The 21,093-nt window shown below is 43.6% G+C and overlaps 1 protein-coding gene across 6 annotated transcripts in view; it reads right to left on the bottom strand.

Moving 5' to 3' along the window:
- BICRAL (BICRA like chromatin remodeling complex associated protein) overlaps positions 1-21,093 on the bottom strand; it is a 106,583-nt gene that overhangs the window by 18,407 nt on the left and 67,083 nt on the right. For 3 of the 6 annotated variants that reach the window (XM_023253982.2, XM_045057575.1, XM_019830596.3), the window contains 4 exons: positions 20,013-20,058; positions 18,013-18,061; positions 17,856-17,924; positions 13,361-15,040 (listed from right to left, as the gene is read on the bottom strand). In XM_023253982.2, the coding sequence (XP_023109750.1) occupies positions 13,361-15,040; positions 17,856-17,924; positions 18,013-18,061; positions 20,013-20,053 (1,839 nt within the window). In that variant the 5' untranslated portion in view covers positions 20,054-20,058. Of the gene's footprint in view, positions 1-13,360; positions 15,041-17,855; positions 17,925-18,012; positions 18,062-20,012; positions 20,059-20,558; positions 20,886-20,914; positions 21,053-21,093 lie in introns of those variants that run through there. The other 3 variants (XM_003986145.6, XM_019830597.3, XM_045057574.1) reach the window with 3 other exon arrangements.

Raw genomic sequence — 21,093 nt, 5'->3', positions numbered from 1 at the left:
GCATATAGAGGGGGCTGGTTTCTGGGGCTACTTGGCAATATTCTATTTCTTGAGTGGTTACGTGGATGGGAATTTGCTTTTGAATTCTTTGTTAACTGTTCGATCATGTCTTCCACATTTTTTTCTAAATGTGTGCTCTTTCACAACACAGAAGAGTGAAAGGGAAAAAAAACCCCAGAACAACCTCATGTCCAAGCCTGAAAATGTAAGTACTGTTGTGTCTAAAAACAAGGAAACTGGGGCGCCTGGGTGGCTCAGTCGGTTAAGCGGCCGACTTCGGCTCAGGTCATGATCTCGCGGTCCGTGAGTTCGAGCCCCACGTCGGGCTCTGTGCTGACAGCACAGCTGTCTGTGCTGACAGGCCTGGAGCCTGTTTCAGATTCTGTGTCTCCCTCTCTCTGACCCTCCCCTGTTCATGCTCTGTCTCTCTCTGTCTCAAAAATAAATAAACATTAAAAAAAAAAAAGAATTTAAAATTCTTTTATTTATTTATTTATTTATTTATTTATTTATTTATTTATTTAATGTTTATTCATTTTTGAGAGAGAGAGACACAGAGGATGAGTGGGGAGGGGCAGAGAGAGAGAGAAGCCGAAGCAGGCTCCAGGCTCCGAGCTGTCAGCACAGAGCCCGACGCGGGGCTTGAACTCACAAACCGTGAGATCATGACATGAGCCAAAGCCGGATGCTCAAGTGACTGAGCCACCCAGGCGCCCCAGGAATTTAAAATTCCAAAAAGCTCTCCACTTGATTCTCATGCACTGCTAAGTTTTGGAAACCACTGCATTTGCATAGGAAGACGGCCTGAGGTGGCCATTTTGGTGGAAAAGAGTGAGAGAGAACAATGAAGGACAGATAAAAGGCCACGCTATCTTGAACAGGCTGAGGGAACAGCAGAAAGCCTGATTTCTGACCTTATAAGGAGCTACACTGGACTTCCTGAACGTTCTCCTTTTTTGCTAAATGTGTTAGGGCGAGTTTGTTTTTTAGAAAAATTTTTAATGTTTTTAATGATAGACAGAGAGAGAGAGAGAGAGAGAGAGAGAGAGACAGTGCTTGAGCAGGGGAGGGGTAGAGAGAGGTGGGGAGACACAGAATCCGAAGCAGGCTCCAAGCTGTCAGCACAGAGCCCGACGTGGGGCTCGAACCCACAAACCGTGAGATCATGACCTGAGCTGAAGTCGGACGCTCAACCGAATGAGCCACCCAGGCATACGGTGAGTTTCTGAGAGTTGCAACCCAAAGTACCTCGATGAAGGCACCTGGGCGTCGGCTGTGTACAGGGCACCATGGCCAACCATAGAGAAGGCGGCTGAAGGGCACCAACACGGTCTCTGACCTCTGGGAAGTTCACCACCCAGGCCTACCCCAACACGGCTCATCAGCATACTGTAATTATGGCCTCTATCCTCACCTGGGCCCTCACGCCTGTGTGGTCCTTTCTTTCTCCCAGCCAGCACCTTTGCTCATTTTCCACTGAACGCTATTTCACTGTCTTCAAACCCATAAGCCAGGTGCAAATGCGTTCGACTCTACCACCACAGCCACACCCTTCCCTGCACCCCCACTCGACCTTTCCTTGCTTCTGTTGTTACAATGACACAGGCATCCCTCCTCTTTTCTACAAAGAATCCCACCAGTGCCCTGGAATTCATGTCCATCTCCTTCCCATCCAGCTTTGAGAGCAAAAGCTCAAGCCTTCCCCGTATCCTAAAAAACGAATTCCCTCGGCCCTACATCCTGCAGCTATCAGTTACCTTCATTTTTCTGAATGTTGTGTGTGCTCATGACCACACCTTCCAGTCTCTCCCTGGTCTACTTCAATCTTTCTGGCTTCCAGACCTGACACTCCATGGAAACAAGTCTTACCAAGGTCAGCAGCTGCCTCCTCATTGCTAAAGCTGTCAGAAACATCCCAATCCTTACCTCCACTGGCTTCTCAAGTGATGCTTCACTCTGTGGACCTCTGTCCTCCTGCCTGTAACATTCTCTTTTCTTAGCGTCCGGAATGCTGGACCCTATTGGTTCCTCCTCTCTGGAACCTTCTGAGTCTCATCTGTGGACTCTTCTTTCTCCTAATCTCCTAAGTAGCAAGGTGCCATGGGGTTCTCTTCTGGCCACTTTTTCTTTATTCACACCCTCACCCTGATCCATTTCATCCATTTCTACCACTTCAGTTACGACGGATATGGTGGTCAGTCTCATTTGCGTCCACATTTTGGTCCTGTGCTTTGGTAGCTGTTTATCATACACTTTGGTTGTCCTACAGGTTTTCAGGCTTGGCAAACATACGCTACACTGAACTCATAATTTCCCTTCAAACCACAACTCCTTCTCATGCTCTCTATCTCAGTGAACCTGGTGTCACTGTCCAGAGTGCCATTCTTATCTCTCTGCTATAGCCAGTCAATCAGAAGGTCTAACCTAATTGTCTTCAAACCACTCCATTCCCACAATCTCTAGTGCCACCAGGCTAGTGTAAGTCTTCAGTCTTTCATGCTTAGATTATGACACCAGCTCCTTAACATGCAGATCAAGGTCCTGTATGATTTGGTCCTTGCTCACCTTTCCTGCCTAAATCTGCTGTATCTCATCTGAACTTGCTTTGCTGTCTCCTCAGTATCACGGTCTCTTCTCTCCCTAGGCTTTTGCACTGCTGTTCCCACTGCTGGAACATTGTTCGCTAAGGCCCTGGCTACCTGGGTAACTCTTCCTTCCCTTAGTAGGTCTCCATCAGAAGTCACTATCTCAAGGAAACCTTCCCCAACCATTCCATCTGGGTTAGAGGTGTCTTTCTTGAGCCTGGAGCTCTGGATTACTTTTTTTTTTTTTTTTTTAATGAAAGAGAGAGACAGAGCATAAGCAGGGGAGGAGCAGAGAGAGAGGGAGACACAGAATCCAAAGCAGGCTCCAGGCTCTGGGCTGTCAGCACAGAGCCAGTGTGGGGCTCGAACTCATGAAGCGTGAGATCATGGCCTGAAGTTGGACACTCAACCAACTGAGTCACCCAGGCAGTCTGGTAGACTGGTAACCTGGTATATTACTTCTACCGGAATGTCTAAAACAGTGCTCTGTGGCTGTCAACTTATCTGTCTGCCTCCTGCTCTGCAACTGACTGGTGTAGCCCTGGGAGGTTCTAAAATACTGTTGAAGGCAGGAATGAAGGAAGGAAGGGAGGAAGGAAGGAAGGAAACATTTAACACAGTAAGTGATTATGCACCCGTTGAGCAGTATGAACGAAAAGTGCAGAGAAGAGATCTGGGGACACTGGAAAAAGGCTTCACTCTTTTAGGGGCTTTGGGTGGGGGCCTGAAGGACAGGATGCATTTCTACCTGTTAGGAAAGCATGTGTAATGAATGCCCATGTCAGTAAAGACATGGGGCTCACAATGAGTCTGGCCAGTCAGGGAGGTGGGGAGGAGGGGTCAGCCTCACTAAAATGGAGGGTTTTCGACTAGAGAAGCTTAACTAATGGCCAGGGGGTTGTATTTTCTCCTGTGGCGATGGGGAGCCTCAGGTCACCAAGCAAATGTTTTAGGAAGATTACTGTGGTGGAAATCTGCCTTTAGGAAGAGGCAGAAGGCAAATCAATCACCCAGATAATTGCTACATTTGTCCACGTATTAGGGTCAGATTGGGCCTTGGAAATCATCTAAACTCAGTGGTTCTCCACCCTGGTTGCTCTTTAGAATCACTTGCGGAGCTTTTGAAAAATGCTGATGCTTAGAGTCCTTTCTCCAGACCGTTTAAACCAGAATTTATGGAGGAGAGGCCCGGGCATCCACATTTTTAAAAAGCTCCCCAGGTGATCTGATTGCATAGCTAGGGTTCCTCATTTTCGAGAAGAGAAAATTAGGGCTCAGAGAGTTTAAGACGCAAACTTAGTTCACAAAACCCATCCCTGGCAGAGAAGGACCTACAAGCAAGCTCTGACTGCTAATCCAACTCTTGTTTTCCCCATTACATTGCAGTCCCTCTTAAAGTCTAGTTCAGGGCAAGGATGCAGAAAAGGAGAGAAACAGAAAAGAGTACAGTATAGCCAGCTAGCAGGTACAGTCTGCTTCGCTAAGCAATTTGGCCATGCTCTGAACCTCTATCTCCTAGACTGTGAAGTGGAAACAGTATCTACTTGTAGCCCCAAAGTAAGGATTAGCAGTAATATGGATAGCCCCTGGCATGTACCAGTTGTCAACAATATGATCGTTATTTTTGTTACTATTGGAAAGAATAGATGTGAGACCTTCAAAGACCAATCTGTAGGATTTAGTCATTAGAAGTATAGAAGGAGAGGAAAAACCACCTAGATTTTGAAGTCTGGGTGTCTGAAAATCCAGGGGTTCCACAGTAAGGTTGTCAGGCTGAGCTGGAGGGAAAGGAAAGCAGGGAGGGGCAGGGAGGGATTGGGGGGGGGGGGGGCTGGGTGGTCACTATGGCAACCAACACCTGCAAGCATGGTGGGTGCTGCCCTGGAAGAATTTACAAGCTACTAAATCTGCTAGTGATCTGTGGAGATTTGGACTTAAATTAACATGTTTACTTGTGTTTGGCAGGTTAAACTGTTGTAAACTGCCTCCTTTAATCACTGACTTCTTTTTTTTTTTTTCTAATGTTTATTTATTTTTGAGACAGAGAGAGACAGAGCATGAACGGGGGAGGGGCAGAGAGAGAGGGAGACACAGAATCGGAAGCAGGCTCCAGGCTCCGAGCCATCAGCCAAGAGCCCGACGCGGGGCTAGAACTCACGGACCGCGAGATCGCGACCTGAGCTGAAGTCGGACGCTCAACCGACTGAGCCACCCGGGCGCCCCGAATCACTGACTTTTGAATATTAATCTGTTTACAAGAAAGTTTAAATCCTGTAAATTATTCTCTGCATTCAGGGATTTCAGTTGACAGGACTCTTTGGAGAAATGGCTGATTCTAGGTCTGAGGTGATAGGTTTAGGTAATAGGAAGACATGCCCACAGCGTCTTGGGCCACGAAATTCTCAAAGTAGATGCGGCCGTGTCAAAAGTATAGAAGCCGTCTTTAGCAGGCCTCCACTGACCACATTTGGGACATTTTAGGCATCAAAAAGAAAAACAATGAAAGCAACAGAATGCAACATTAACTACAAAAAGAATGCATGATCTTTTAGAGACAGGCACTAAACTACCACAGATGAACTTCTATGTCTGGATTAGCCTCACAATGATGTTGGGCAGGGGGTGGGGGAATTTAGCTGGGGATGGATGAACAAGCACAGCCATGAGTTGGTAAGCACTGAAGCTAACTGTGCACAGGGGCTCACTGCACTATTTTGTTTACTTTTGTTCATGTTTAAAATCCCCCATAATAAAATGTTTAAAAATGAAAGCAACTCCCCCCGCCCCAGACAAACTGAGTTCATAATGTTATTCAGAAAAAGAGAGAGAGAAGGAAAGAAAAAGCTCTTCTTTCTGGAAAAGTCCCAGCCAATAATTATAGATAGGAGAATACCATTAGAAAATCCCCATTTTGCAACCACTGATGTAATTAATATTCCGGTGAGGCTCAGAGTCTCAAATCACTGGATGAGAGACTGGGAAAGAGGATAGTCACAAGGTCCCAAAGCACCATCCTGGAGATCATTTCTGCTTTACAAAGGGAAAAAATGTACCTTTGAATCCCTGGAGGAGAAAAAAACCTAGCAGAAGCCACCTTAGCCAAGTGATCACACCAATAATAGGACAGCTCAACATTCTGTGTCTTGCCGAAACTGTTTAGCCTGACTCTGATCGTGAAGTCACAATCCGAGACCTCCACACTGAGGCCACTCTACAAGACAAATGATCTGGGTTGCTGTGGACTAGAGATGTGACAACAGATGATGTCAGTGCTCTCTGGATTCTGGAATGAAACACTGTTGTAAAGGAAATTATTGGGTCAACTGGAAAAAATCTGGTACAACTGCAGTGTATTAATGTTAACTTTTTTGGTTGTGATATTGTGGCTGCGTTGAAGGCGGCCCTTTGTTCTTATTAAATAGCTGGTGAAGTATTCAGGGGTAAGGAGTCATGACATTTGAAACTTATTTCAAGATGGTTCAGAGACAAAAGTGTGTGTGTGTGTGTGTGTGTGTGTGTATGTGGATGGTTGTGGGTGTGTGTGTGAGTGTGTATGTAGAGACAGAGAAACACAAGACACACACAGGTGAAGCAAATGTTGCAAAATATAAACAACAGATGAATCTAGGTGAATGGGTTCACTGTACTCTTCCAAGTTTTCTGTGGGTTTGGGAAGTTTTCACAATACAAAAGGTGGGGTGGGGACTTAAGTTCACCCTACAAGAAACTGGTTACATTGGTTGCCTGCAGGGAACTGGATGGCTGGGGGACAGAAGGAGGGAAATTGTCACTACAGTATATACCTTTCTGTACTTTTTGGATTTTAAACCAAATACATGTATTTTCTATGCCAAAACCAAATAAAATTTATATTTAGAAACTTACTCCTCTGTAGAGTTAACTCTTACAGGATCAAAACTTGCTGAATTAAATTTCCCTAAACAGACAAACATCGAAGGTCCCTGGGAATGGTGTTGTTATTGTTGTCGCTGTTTTTAATATTTATTTATTTAAGTAATTTTTACACCCAACGTGGGGCTCGAACTGACGACCCTGAGATCGAGAGTTGCATGCTCTTCTGACTGAGTCAGCCAGGCGCCCCGGTGTTTTTGTTTATTACAACATTCTATCAAGTAATTTATACAGAAATTTTACACCGAAATTGTAAAGTAAAAAAGAGAGACACTGTTAAGTGTTCCTGGATGTTCTGGGGGTTTAAAATTGAGATAACACCTCAACATTACTTTTCTAACTATGCGGTCTCCAAGGCTGTGTCCTCCTTACTCCAATACGCCTGATGCAACTGACCTAGTTCCCAATACTTTTTGGCATTAAAGGTCACAAAAAATTACTCTGGAGCTGCTAGTGGAGGCTTCTTGTTACCTCTGGATAACTGAAACTTTTGGGACTCAGACAGACTTTTTTTTTCCTTATCAAGGCATTATTTGTTACACAGGGGTTAAAGAGAGATCATGCCGTAGCTGATTATATAGAATTAATAACAGCAAAACATAAAACAGATCAACACATACTGATATGAAAACAATCCTCAAGTTATGGAATTAAGTAAAAACACCCATGGCGTGTTGCAGAGTTAAGCAGACGTCTGCAGTTATTTGTGCCCGTCCGTATGCGTAGAGGCTCTCTCAGGGACAATACAGAGAAAGAACCTAGACGTGGTGGCAGGCTTTCGGACAGAAACTTGGGAACTGGCAGGAAGACTTACTTTTCACTCTCAACTCTCTTGGAACTGTTTTTAAGTTTTTACCAGTTGCACATTTTACTTCTTTTTTTTTTTTTTTAATTTTTTTTTTTCAACGTTTATTTTTATTTTTGGGACAGAGAGAGACAGAGCATGAACGGGGGAGGGGCAGAGAGAGAGGGAGACACAGAATCGGAAACAGGCTCCAGGCTCTGAGCCATCAGCCCAGAGCCTGACGCGGGGCTCGAACTCACGGACCGCGAGATCGTGACCTGGCTGAAGTCGGACGCTTAACCGACTGCGCCACCCAGGTGCCCCACTTCTTTTTTTTTTTAAACATTTATTCATTTTTGAGAGACAGAGAGAGACAGAGCGTGAGTGGGGGAGGGGCAGAGAGAGAGGGAGACACAGAATCTGAAGCAGGCTCCAGGCTCCGAGCTGTCAGCACAGAGTCCGATGTGGGGCTCAAACTCATGAACTGTGTGTGAGATCATGACCTGAGCCGAAGTCGGGTGCTTAACCAACTGAACCACCCAGATGCCCTGTACATTTTACTTATTTTTAAAAATGCATAAATGTTTTGATAAATGCTGTCCAGATAGCATGTCTCCTGTGTGGGGCAAGTTTTAAAACTAGAAGAAAGTGAGAATAATCTATAAATCTACTATCCAGAGAACTGCTGTTAATGTTATATTGTATTTCTTTCTAATGAAATTTCTGGGTGTTTTATAAGCAAGAGTGTTTTCTGTTTTCTAATTCAACATATTGTCTCTCCCCATCATTTTTCTAAGAGTGAAAACAAATTATTTATTCAATCTTATACATTTATTTAAAAAAATTTTTTTTAAGTAAGCTCTACACCCAATGTGGGGCTTTAACTAATGACCCTGAGATCAAGTTTCGTATGCTCTACTGACTGAGCTAGCCAGGCGCCCCTCTTTAATATACATTTAAACGCACGTTTTAAATATTTCAAATTTAAATGTACACTTAAAAGATTATTTTGTAAGTCTTTCCCCAAATCTTTAAGTTATTTTTTGAAAATATTTTATTTTATTTTTTTAAAGATTTTCTTTTTGGGGGGCGCCTGGGTGGCTCAGTCGGTTTAGCATTCGACTTTGGCTCCGGTCAAGATCTGGTGGTCCATGGGTTCAAGCTCCGCATCGGGCTCTGGGCTGACAGCTCAGAGCCTGGAGCCTGTTTCAAAATCTGTGTGCCTCCTCCTTTCTGTTCCTCCCCCACTCACACTCTGTCTCTCTCTCTCTCTCAAAAATAAATAAACATTAAAAAAAATTTTTTTTTAAGATTTTTTCTTTTTTTTAAAGTAATCTCTACACCCAATGTGGGGCTCAAATCTACAACCCTGAGATCAAGAGTCACAAACTCCACCGACTAAGCCAGGCAGGTTCCCCTCGGAAACATTTTAAATAGCTGCATAGTTTTCATCACAGCCAATCATTCTTCTATTATTAGACATTTTTTATTTTATTTTTATTTATTTTTGAGAGAGAGACAGCACGAGCAGGGGAGGGGCAGAGGTGGGGGGATAGAGGATCCAAAGCTGACTCTATGCTGACTGCAGGAAGCTCGATGTGGGGCTCGAACTCACGGACCCTGAGATCATGACATGAGCCGAAGTCGGACACTTAACTGACTGAGCCACCCAGGTGCCCCTAGACATTTGGATTCTTAGAAAACTTTTTAGCAACCAAAGTATAGAAGAGTATCTACATCATGCTATACTTGAATAAGAAGGGAAGGGTGGCAGGCACCTGGGTGGCTCAGTTGGTTGAGTGTCTGACTTTGGCTCAGGTCATGATCTCCCAGTTGGTGAGTTTGAGCCCCACATCGGGCTTGCTGCTGTCGGTGTAGAGCCTGCTTTGGATTCTCTGTCTCCCTCTCTCTGCCCCTGCCTTGCTTGCACTCTCTCTCTCTCAAAAATAAATAAAAATATCAAAAAAAAGGAAGGGAAATTAGACATAACACATTACATATATCAGCTCATTTGTGTGAAAATAAATGTAGGATAAATAACTAGAAACTAATGAGATCAGTGAATACAGAGGGGGCCGAGAACTGGCAGGAGAGGATGGAGGGGTGGGAGAAGGGTGGAGTGAGGTGCTCAAGGTATACTTTCTGCAGAGCCCTGACTTTTGGGGCCATGCTAATGGGTCACACTTTCAAAAGAAATGAAATAGATATAATCAATAAGGGTGGTAGGCAAAGACTCCTACAATTAATAAGCAGGCCTATATTTCAAATGAATAGCATAACTACACCAAGGGAGGAGGGAAAAGCACTAACCCAAGTAATTTTAGAACACAGTATTTTGACCATATGCCTTTAGGCTAAAGACAGACCTGTAGACTGATGCTGAAGTCTCATTAGTAGGTTTGTTTTTTCATGGTGGTATGGGGTAGCAATTCTGAAACCATTTTCTGTGTACTCTAGGATTGAGCAAATAGATATACCTATATCTATATATCTGTATCTATATACCTATATCGATATATCTGTGTCTATATATCTATATCGATCTATCTCTATATCTATACCTACATATCTATATCTGTATCTATACCTATATCTATATCTATATCTATATATCTGTATAGATATATCTATACCTATATATACCTATAGATCTATATAGATATATTGTGGAGTTGCCTTCCTCACTGTTAGAAAAGAGGAAACATGGAAGATGTTTGGAAATGGAAAAGAAAGAGAATTGAATAATGAACCCAGTGGTCCTGGATTAGAATAGGAAGTATCAATAGGAGCTCATTGCTTTTAATACAGATTGATATATAAATAGCTACAGATGTTGGGGGTGTGTAAATATATATAAGTCCCAGGTCAGTAGCAATGAACGTGTAGTGCTCAGGTCATAGTTTCTAAATGCTGCTCTCCACTAGAAGGAATGAGGCTCCTTAAATAAATGACTGGTTCCAGGGCAGAGTCAGGAAAATAAAAGATAAACACGGAACATCTTGTTTTGCCAGAAATTAAAGAAAGTGCTCAAGGCACAATGGAAATGTGTCAGAAGGACCGGCAGCCAATTTGGAGGGGTGCCCAGTGGCCATCAAAGTAACTTGAGCATCAAGATAAGTGACTACAACAATTTATAACCCCCTGAGTAAAATAAGAACCTCTGAGTCCATACTGATATAAACAAACATGTAAGTAAAAGAGGAAAAGGAAATGCTTTCTTAGAGAAGAATGCCAACAATTAATGCAGAACATATGATGGAATCAGAAAATCTCTATTTGGTGGCCATCACAGCAATAGCAGATTCCATAATAATGGATTTGGTCAGGAATTATCAATGGAAACTTAACGTATGTGCAAGTTGATGAGTGACTGGATACCGACACGGTGTCAAAGTATCTCCTAGAAGAAACTTATTAAGAAGCATCGGACACCATGTTAAGCAAGCGTTCAAAGTTTACACCACCGGGAATGGGACAAATCCACATGATGATGATGTATCATTTCTGCGGCAGTCCTATCAAAAATGTATGACCTGGATCTAATCATGAGGAAACGGCAGAGAAATGTGAATTGAGGGACATTCTACATAAAAATTGGTTTGTACTCTTCAAAAATATCAGGGTCATGAAGGACCAAAAAAGATGGAGGAAATGTTCCAGATTTAAAGACATGATGACACAATTAGACAGTGACCCTGGGCCATAAAAACAAAACAATACAAGTTTTCCCCCTTTCGCTGTAATGGGCATTCTTGGGAAAATCAACTAAATCTGGATAAGGTCTGTAGATTAGGTAAAAATGCTGTACTAATGCTAATTTCCTGGTCTTGATAACTGTACTACCTATGGTTATGTGGGAAAATGTTTCCATTATTTTCTTTCTTTTTTCTAAAATATTTATTTATTTGTGAGAGAGAGTGTGTGAGTGGGGGAGGAGCAGAGAGCGAGGCAGACACAGAATCTGAAGCAGGCTCCAGGCTCTGAGCTGTCAGCATAGAGCCCGACGCAGGGCTCAAACTCACCAACTGTGAGATCATGACCTGAGCTGAAGTCGGACGCTTAACCGACTGAGCCACCCGGGCGCCCCAAATGTTTCCGTTTTTAGACTGAAGTCCAAAGTATTTAGGGCTAAAGAGGCATCATGCCTACAATTTACTCTCAAAATTGTGTGTGTGTGTGTGTGTGTGTGTGTGTGTGTGTGTGTGTGTGTGTATGGGGGGGGGGCAAGGGGAGAGAAAGAGGAGGATAAAACAAATGTAGTAAAAAGTTAACATTAGGGGAATCTTGGTGAAGGGTATATGACAATTCTTCATACTCTTCTTGCAACTTTGACTTTTCTACAAGTCTGACATTATTTCAAAACACACCCACACACAACCTCTGACACTGAAAGTAATACACTGAATGCCCTTGATCATAAATAATCTTTGTTTCCTTAGGACTCTTAGTGGAATGACTAAGTCAAAGGTACACAGTTTGAAAACTATCGATGTACCCAGCACGGAGAGGTTTTTGAGTCCATCTAAATATGGAGGAGGGGCGCCTGGGTGGCTCAGTCAGTTAAGCGTCCGACGTCGGCTCAGGTCTGATCTCACTGTTCGTGAGTTTGAGCCCCACATCGGACACTGTGTTGATAGCTCGGAGTGTGGAGCCTGCTTCGGATTCTGTGTTTCCCTCTCTCTCTGACCCTCTCCTGCTCATGCTCTGTGTCTCTCTCTCTCTCTCAAACATAAATAAACATTAATAAATAAATAAATAAACATGGAGGAGCAAGGCAGTGGAAATGGAGGACGAAACAGGGTCGACCACAGAGGTGAAAGCAGGGTGTGGAGCTGGAACTACGGACAGTGCTCAGGATGAGCGTGAATTAGAAGCTAGAGGAGGAATTCAAGGATCCACAGATAGGGGTTCAGGACCAAAGCTGATGACATTTGAGACGATTTTTAGAAACATAATCCTTCTGTGGGTTTACCAACTGCCCACGGTAATTTTGGATCCCTCCCTCTGTATACATCCCTCCCGTGCAGGGCAGTTACCCACTGATGAATCGTACTGAGTCCCTGAGCCTTTCTGACTGACACCCAAGAAGCAGTCACAACATCTCCACCCAGTCCATAGTTACATGACCTAGCGGCTTACTATTTGATGTAAGTAAATAATCTACCATAAGCTTTCATTTTAAATGCCTGTCATACGTTTCATCAAGTATATGTATTAATTGGCTCTCATCGAGTATTTGCTATTTGCTGTTAGGGACTACGTTAAGTGCTTTGTGTGGATTATCTCACTTAATCCCCCCAATAACCCCATGGGAATATATGTCCATTTCGCTGATGAAGAAAAGTAAGTCTAGAGAGGTAAGTTAAAGTAAGACTTGCTCTATGTCATAAAGCTTAGATTCAAATCCATAAGACTGACTCTAGAGCCCCACTCCAAACCACAATGCTATGATGGATGAAAAATATTAATTAAGGGGGTGTCTGGGTGGCTCAGTCAGTTGAGTGTTCGACTCTTGATTTCGGCTCAGGTCATGATCCCAGGGTCGTGAGATCGAACCCTGCGTCGGGCTCCTTGCTGAGTGTGGAGCCTGCTTAAGATTCTCTCTCTCCCTCTGTGCCTCCCCTCCCCCCTGCTCGCACACACACACTCTCTCTCTCTCTCAACTAAAAAAATAAAATAAAAAGTAAAAAACAAATCTTTTTAATTAGGAAGAAAAAAAGGCAATCAATCACAAGTTGAAAATTGTTAATGGAAAAAAGAATTGTTAGTGAGGGGCGCCTGGGTGGCTCAGTCGGTTAAGCTCAGCTCAGGTCATGATCTCATGCACAGTTTGCAAGTTTGAGCCTCACATCGGGTCCCTCGCTGATAGCGTGAAGCCTGCTTGGGATTCTGTCTCTCCTTCTCATTGCCCCTCTCCTGCTCTCTCTCTCAAAATAAATAAATAAACTTAAGAAAAAAAAAAAGAGATCTGTTAATGAATAAATTGGGAGTTTAGGATGAAAATTATATTCTGTGAAATACACATTCCATTTTCCTTTTCTGGAATCATCCCAACATTTGTGCGATAAAGCAAATGTACCTGACAGAAGAACTGCTGCTGGGTTCCCGCTCCAGGGGTGTTACTGAAGGTGCTGGTAGATTTGGAAGAAGAAACTGGAAGACGATGAGACGCACTGACCGGTACTGGAGTCCTGTTTGGCTGGGTCAGCTGATCTCCCGTGAAGTTTGATCCTGATGCACCCGACTGAACCGCAGACCCAAGACTAGGATGGGCAGTGCTGGATGAGCTGACGACAGGGAACCGACTAGGTCCTGACATGTTGGTCACCGAGGGCATGGTGGTGAAGCCAGGTCTCCCTTGGGACACGCTGCTCTGCCCAGGTGACAGGTGTAATACGGTTGGTGACGCTTGCTGCAAGGGCATCTGTCCACCAACAATCTGAGGAGAGGCATGATTGACAATCACTGGGCTTCCAGAGGCGGCAAACGTTTGCCCAGACACCAACTGGACGGCGGCATTCTGGTTGTTCAGCATCTGTCCAGAATATGCTTGGTTGGTCCTGAGCATGTTGGAAGAGTTTCTGTTCAACATGACATGCTCTGAGGCCACTTGGCCGGAGATGAGCTGAGAAGGTTGAGTCTGAAGCAGTTGCCCATTTATGGTCTGGACATGATGTACCGAGTTGGAACTGACAGAAAGGCTTGTGGGTATGAGGAACTGACTTTGGGGTGTGTGAGGCTGGCCCATGGGAGAATGAATAACGATACTACCCCCAGCGCTGCTCACTGCCTGTGAGGTGACTGGTTTCCTTGTGTTCTGTTGGTTTACGATGTTCACAGACATGTGCGGACCAACTACGGAGCCCTGGGGTGAGCTGGCGGAGGCAAAGGAGATCCCTTGTTGAACGTGGTGCTGCTGTATTCCCAAATTGTTCACATTGTACGTATTCTGCTGACCCATCTGGATAGGCTTTGGCTGGATATTGATCGGGACTTTATTTGAATTTGGTGCAAGACCCCTCTGTATGATGATGTTATGCACAGGTAGAGACGTCTGAAAATTTGTGCTGTTAAATGGAACGGTAACAGGCTGTGCTACGGGACTGGAACTGGAGCTCCCAAACAAGGAGTTGCCATTGGGAGTCTGTCTGTGAACCAGGAGTCCTCCGCTCACATTTGATGGGGCTTGCTGCCCGCTGCCCTTCAATATGATTTGAGATCCGTCTAGGTTATTAATAGTCATCATGGAGGGTTGATTACCAAATGAGCCAATTAGCTGTATCTGACCCGAACCGCTAATCTGACCGCTATTAGACAGATGCTGGCTGGGCACACTGATCCCCACGTGTTGCATAAAGCCATGTTGCACCCCCACCGTATTGCTTGCAAATGATGCTCCAACAGGCACGTGAGTCACCCCTATAGGCTGCAGCGTCTGACCTGAGTAATTCGAAACATTAGAAGCCTGAGTAAACGATGCTGATGAAGAAGGATGAAGCTGGGCTTGTGCAAACTGTTGGCTTGAACCTATACTGGCGTCCAAATATGCCTCTTCTGCCAATGTCTGTTCAGTGATATTGGCCTCCTGCAGGGATTTCTGAAGAATGTCGAAAGGTTGGTCCTCACTGAGATCGGGAAGAGGAGAAGACTCAAGTTCATCTTCAAGAAACTGAAGGCTACTTGAAAGTGGCAGTCCATCACTGGGCCCTTCTCCAAGCTGGTTGCTTACGGCTTTGAGGGATGACTTAGGATCAGCATTCTAAAAAACATACACAAGTATGTTACCTGGCATATCCAACCTTTGAAAGAAGCTCTTAAAACAACACAACACAAACCTCACTTTTGAATAGAATAAAGCCTAACAGGCACAGCTCTTCAAAGTGCTCAGCTTATTCTGATACTGAATTTCCTTCGTGATGATGTTTAACACTATTTCTGTAAGCGTACACATTCAGCGCTCTGGTAAATTAGTTCATAGAAAATAGATACATAACAGGATCATACTGATGACTACCTGGAGTTTAGCTCCATTTTTTCAGATACTGACAAAGGCTTTATTTTTCAGGACTGCTCCCAGTCCAGGGCTTGAGTGAGACTCGGCCCAGGGTGTGTAAGCATCCATGAAATAGCCGCGTCTAGTCCTTTGCACGACAGGAATCTAAGTGAATTTGGGGAGTTCTGGGTACTGTTCTGTTAGAGGTCCAGAAGGTATCCCAGATTCAGCCCTGTCATTCCGGGCTTCTCAGAACATATCTAGTTCTATCCCTACCACCCCAGGCAAGACCAGTCCAGACGAAGACAAGCTTCCCACACGAGTGAGTGGTCATTCGATTTCTTAGAAGGAATCCGCTTATTACGCCGCTTTCAAAACGATTTCAGTGTCCTATTCAAAAGTAAAAGTCCATCAACATTTTAGTCATCAAGGACCCACTTGTGTGTTAGTTTCTATCCTTAAGGAATCCTTAGGAATGGGCATTCCAACTAGAGACAACACAGGCATATGAAGAGAAACGAACGTGATAAATAAGATATACTCCACTGTCTACCAGTTTTTCTTGGGACATGTCAAAATTTATAAAAGAAAAGATACGGAATCCACAGGTAGGGATAACACAAATGTACTTCACACTACTGAACTTAAAAATGGTTAAGATGGTAAATTTCATAAGTATTTTAATGCGACTGAACATTTAAAAAAAAGATGAAGAAAAAAAATTAAAAACAGGTCAATGCAACCTTGCAAAAGTGTAGAGATTCTCATAGATGATGGGAAGAACTAGGTAGAAAACCGAAGACTAGATCATTTGACCCTCAACCCTCAACAGTTGAAGCAGGACCAATGCGGTAGGACTTGAGGAGTCCTCTGCAAGGAAATGGGGAAAGCAAACGAAAGCAAGGAGATGTTTTTTTTTTGCGGAACAATATCTAGACACCAATGGGTATCTCCTGAATGGTCATACACAGTTTAATGTTTTTACAATGTACAAATTAACAGGCCATAAGTTTAAACGGCCATCCTTGAAAAATATTTCTACTGAAAAAAAAAATTTCTACCTCACCTCCCATGATGTAATAGAAATTCCCAATAAATACATACTGGCAGTCTGAAAAGTCAGAAGTCATACTCACACGGAAGGGGGAGAGTTGGTAAATAAAAATCATTCATGTCAAGGGACAGGCTAAATATCTACCTTATGTGCTTAATGGCACCACATAAAATTATTACTCGTTCAGAATGAATTTCAAAAGTGCTACTGATTCACAAGCCTTACAGGAGATCAGTGTTGTAACTTCAAAGCCACCTGTAGCATGTGGACGTGTCATACATCCTATGATCTGACATAACTTACACACACTCAAATACGTGAAAGAACTCTGCACTCCCAAGGGCTTTCTGAATACCATTCCATGTCATAGATGAAGGAAATAAAGGCCCTGATGATAGCTTAATCTTTTTTTTTTTTTTTTTCAACGTTTTTTATTTATTTTTGGGACAGAGAGAGACAGAGCATGAACGGGGGGGGGAGGGGCAGAGAGAGAGGGAGACACAGAGTCGGAAACAGGCTCCAGGCTCCGAGCCATCAGCCCAGACCCTGACTCGGGGCTCGAACTCACGGACCGCGAGATCGTGACCTGGCTGAAGTCGGACGCCCAACCGACTGCGCCACCCAGGCGCCCCGCTTAATCTTTATTGAGCACTGTACCAGGTAATTTCCCTGGACTAGTCAATTAATGTTAACCAACCTAGGAAGTAGTTCTGTTATTCTCCTGGTTTCATAAATAAGGAAACTGAACTCTATAGAGATTTAGTGACATATCCAAGGTGACAGGGCTAGGAGGTGGCAGAGTGAGGATTCACACTTGGGGCAGTCTTACTCTGGGCTACCATCCATGATGGAAGAAAGCACTTGATTAAGATAGGCTTGAATGTAGTCATCTGGACATAGTCTGTAGGCAGGACTTCCCTATCCCCCAGGTCAGGTTTCTTGTCTGGACACTCCTAGAGCTTGAGAATATGGAATCCGGAATTGGTGATCTGAGGGAGAATCCTAGCTCTCCAACTCCTGGCTGTATAATTTTGAGCAAGTACTAACCTCTCTGTGCTTTAGTTTCCTCATCCATAAAATAGAGATCATAATAGAACCTACTTCTTGGAGTTATCACGTGGATTAATGAGGTTAATCATGCTAAACGGTTGGTGCCAAGAACATACTAAATGCTCAGTAATTTTCAGTCATTAATTTTTTTTCTCATTTTAAGATGAAAATGTTTGGTAAGTAACGACAATGAAGAGTAATTTCTTTAAAGCTATGTAACAAGTCCCTAAACATCCTAATATGGCTTTCTTAGGTTATAAGTCAGGAAAATGGCAAAGTAAATCTCATATAGTTTATCTTAATTGACTAAGTTAAAAGGAGACAATGTCAACACCATTCGGTAGATTTCCTTCCATTCCAATTATAAGAGACAGGGTAATAACTCCCATCAGGATCCAAAGGCGATTGAAGCCTCCGGACACAAGGCAGCAAGGAGGGAGAAACACTTGACCACTGAATTCAGCTTCCAATACTCACACTGGAGTTGGCGAAAATTGAATTTGAATTGGCTGCAGAATATCCTGTGCTAGTTGAGTCATCATTGCTCTGCAAAGGTACAAATTCAATAAGGTGATTACTTTAACTGTAAAGAAGGAACAAAATTTATATCTGTGATGTTCTAAGTATTACTTACAGATTTATTACTAGGTCCGTGTAGAAAATAGTTCAATGCTTGTGGGTCTCTGGAAAACAACAAGGAAAGGAAATCAGCAAATAAATACATAACCTGTATTTAGGATTCATTCTCACTAGGGTCAAAAGAAAATGACATAGCCTGAGTAAAATTCTCTCCCTGTTTTTAAATGATTTTATTAGTTTTTTTGTTTTGTGGGTTTTTTTTTTTTTTTAGTTTACTTATTTATTTATTTGGAGAGAGAGAGAGAGAGAGAGAGAGAGAGAGAGAGAGAGAGAATCCCAAGCAGGCTCCATGCTATCAGCACAGAGCCTGATGTGGGGCTCAATCTCATGAACCACGAGACCATGGCCTGAGCCAAAATCAAGGAGTTGGATGCTTAACTGACTGAACCACCAAGGCGCCCCTATTAGTTTTTTGGTTTTATTACTGATTTTCCTGATGTTGTTCCATTTCCTATTATCACTTATTTCTGTCTCTGGGATTTGTTAGAAAGTAAATTTAATAAAGGATAACCTAAGTATGAACCCTATCATATCCAAATATCTTTGTTAATCTATGTTGATTATTTATTTATTTATTTATTTATTTATTTATTTATTTAAATGTTTATTTTTTTTTGAGAGAGAGAGATAGAGAGAGCATGCACGTGAGAGCCAGGGAGGGGCAGAGAGAGACAGAGATCTGAAGTGGGATCTGTGCAGACAGCAGAGAGCCTAATGCAAGGCTTGAATTTGCAACCTGTGAGATCATAACCTGAACTGAAGTCGGATGCTTAACCAACTGAGCCACCCAGGTGCCCCTTGATTTTTATTTTAAAAACCCACCCAGCTTTTTTATTTTTATTTTTTTAAATATGAAATTTATTGTCACATTGGTTTCCATACAACTCCCAGTGCTCATCCCAACAGGTGCCCTCCTCAATGCCCATCACCGACTTTCCCCTCCCTCCCACCCCCCCATCAACCCTCAGTTTATTCTCAGTTTTTTTTTAATTTTTTTTTTTTTTACATTTATTTATTTCTGAGAGACAGAGAGAGACAGAGCACAAGTAGGGGAGGGGCAGAGAGAGAGGGAGACACAGAATCCGAAGCAGGCTCCAGGCTCTGAGCCATCAGCACAGAGCCCAACACAGGGCTCTAACTCACGAACCGTGAAATCATGACCTGAGCTGAAGTCAGACGCTCAACCCTGAGCCACCCAGGCGCCCCTATTCTCAGTTTTTAAGAGTCTCTTATGGTTTGCCTCCCTCCCTCTCTAACGTTTTTTTCCCCTTCCCCTCCCCCATGGTCTTCTGTTAAGTTTCTCAGGATCCACATAAGAGTGAAAACATATGGTATCTGTCTTTCTCTGTATGACTTATTTCACTTAGCATAACACTCGCCAGTTCCATCCACGTTGCTACAAAAGGCCATATTTCATTCTTCCTCATTGCCAAGTAGTATTCCATTGTATATATAAACCACAACTTCTTTATCCATTCATCAGTTGATGGACATTTAGGCTCTTTCCATAATTTGGCTCTTGTTGAAAGTGCTGCTATAAACATTGGGCTGTAAGTTTAAATTTTAGGTAATGTCTACTCCCAATGTAGGGCTTGAACTCATGCCCCTGAGATCAAGAGTCACACGCTCCACTGACTGAGGCAGCCAAGTGCCTCCAAAACCCACCCAGTTTTTTTTTATTAAAAAATTTTTTTTCAACGTTTATTTATTTTTGGGACAGAGAGAGACAGAGCATGAATGGGGGAGGGGCAGAGAGAGAGGGAGACACAGAATCGGAAACAGGCTCCAGCCTCTGAGCCATCAGCCCAGAGCCCGACGCGGGGCTCGAACTCACGGACCGCGAGATCGTGACCTGGCTGAAGTCGGACGCTTAACCGACTGCGCCACCCAGGCGCCCCAAACCCACCCAGTTTTAATATGCTAGCTTAGTAGGTTGTTTTAGTATGGCAAACCTTACACATCTGATTCACCCTGGTTCTGGAATGAGCATCTTACCCAATAAGATCAAGGAGACACGAGTCGTCGTCATCATCCATGACAACTACACAAAAGGAATAAGAGAACGCTGGTTAGAAAGCAGATTAAAGCCAGTCGCGCCAACGCAACACAAAAATACACTCTATACTTTCCTAAATAACTGTGTAATTCATGGAAGCTTTTTCTTTAACTGCTTGTTTTTAATGGGAGTTTTTTTTTTTAATTTTGTGGTTATTCAAGAGGCTAAATATTCAATTTAAGTTGTTTTTATTGAACACAAATCCTTAACTTACAAGTCAAAAAGGAATCTAGATAAATCAAAGATAGTTGGCGGCAATCCTTCCCACACAGATTCCCCAAAGGGACCGTAAACCAGGAACAGGAACTTCCTCAAAACATATCGTGCAAAAGGGGAGAAAATAGTATTTGTTTTAGAGAAAAATCTCATGCATCCAAGAGGTGTTTGAGTTTTATGACCGAGTGTTTCCAAACACGGTGAGCAATGTGGATTTCTTGCCATAGTTTGGCTCTCTTTACAGAAACAGAAAAGCCGGTTCTCCCTACTTTTCTGAGACAGAGGAGACACCATAGCTCCAGGCTGGACTGCTGCTACAGGCTTTGGCTTTGGCTTTGCCCCGGAGGTCCCAGGTTCCTCCCCCAGGAGCAGCAGCAGCACCGCCAACCCTTCAATTCCAAACAATCTACATCCCATCACTGGAATCTTTAAAGTGGAAAATCTCAACCCTCAATTCACCCCCGGCTCCCAGCCCCCAGCAAGCTCCCTCTCTCCCCAGCCACCGCCAGCATCAAGCTCAGCCAGCGCGGTGACTGTGCTCCGGGCTGAAACGGTAACAACCGGACAAATTCCAAGAGCAGTTCTCCCCCTTTCTCGTCCCTCCCCCGAGATCCGGTAAACTTACACTAGTGATCCGACACCTGGCAACACTGCTTCGCACCCATTTCGAGCCATGCGTGGAATAATTTACATCACGGAATGCCGGGGCCAAGAGTTCTGGAGCAGTTGGAAAGGGCAGTTGTGAACGGCAGTTGGACGGAGGAATGAAATCCTGAAGAGATGCCCAGAAGAGGGACACGCCCG

This window comes from Felis catus, chromosome B2 (genome assembly GCF_018350175.1).
Source record: "Felis catus isolate Fca126 chromosome B2, F.catus_Fca126_mat1.0, whole genome shotgun sequence".
In the NCBI taxonomy this organism is placed as follows: domain Eukaryota; kingdom Metazoa; phylum Chordata; class Mammalia; order Carnivora; family Felidae; genus Felis; species Felis catus.
This window is presented reverse-complemented; position numbering and strand designations above follow the sequence as displayed.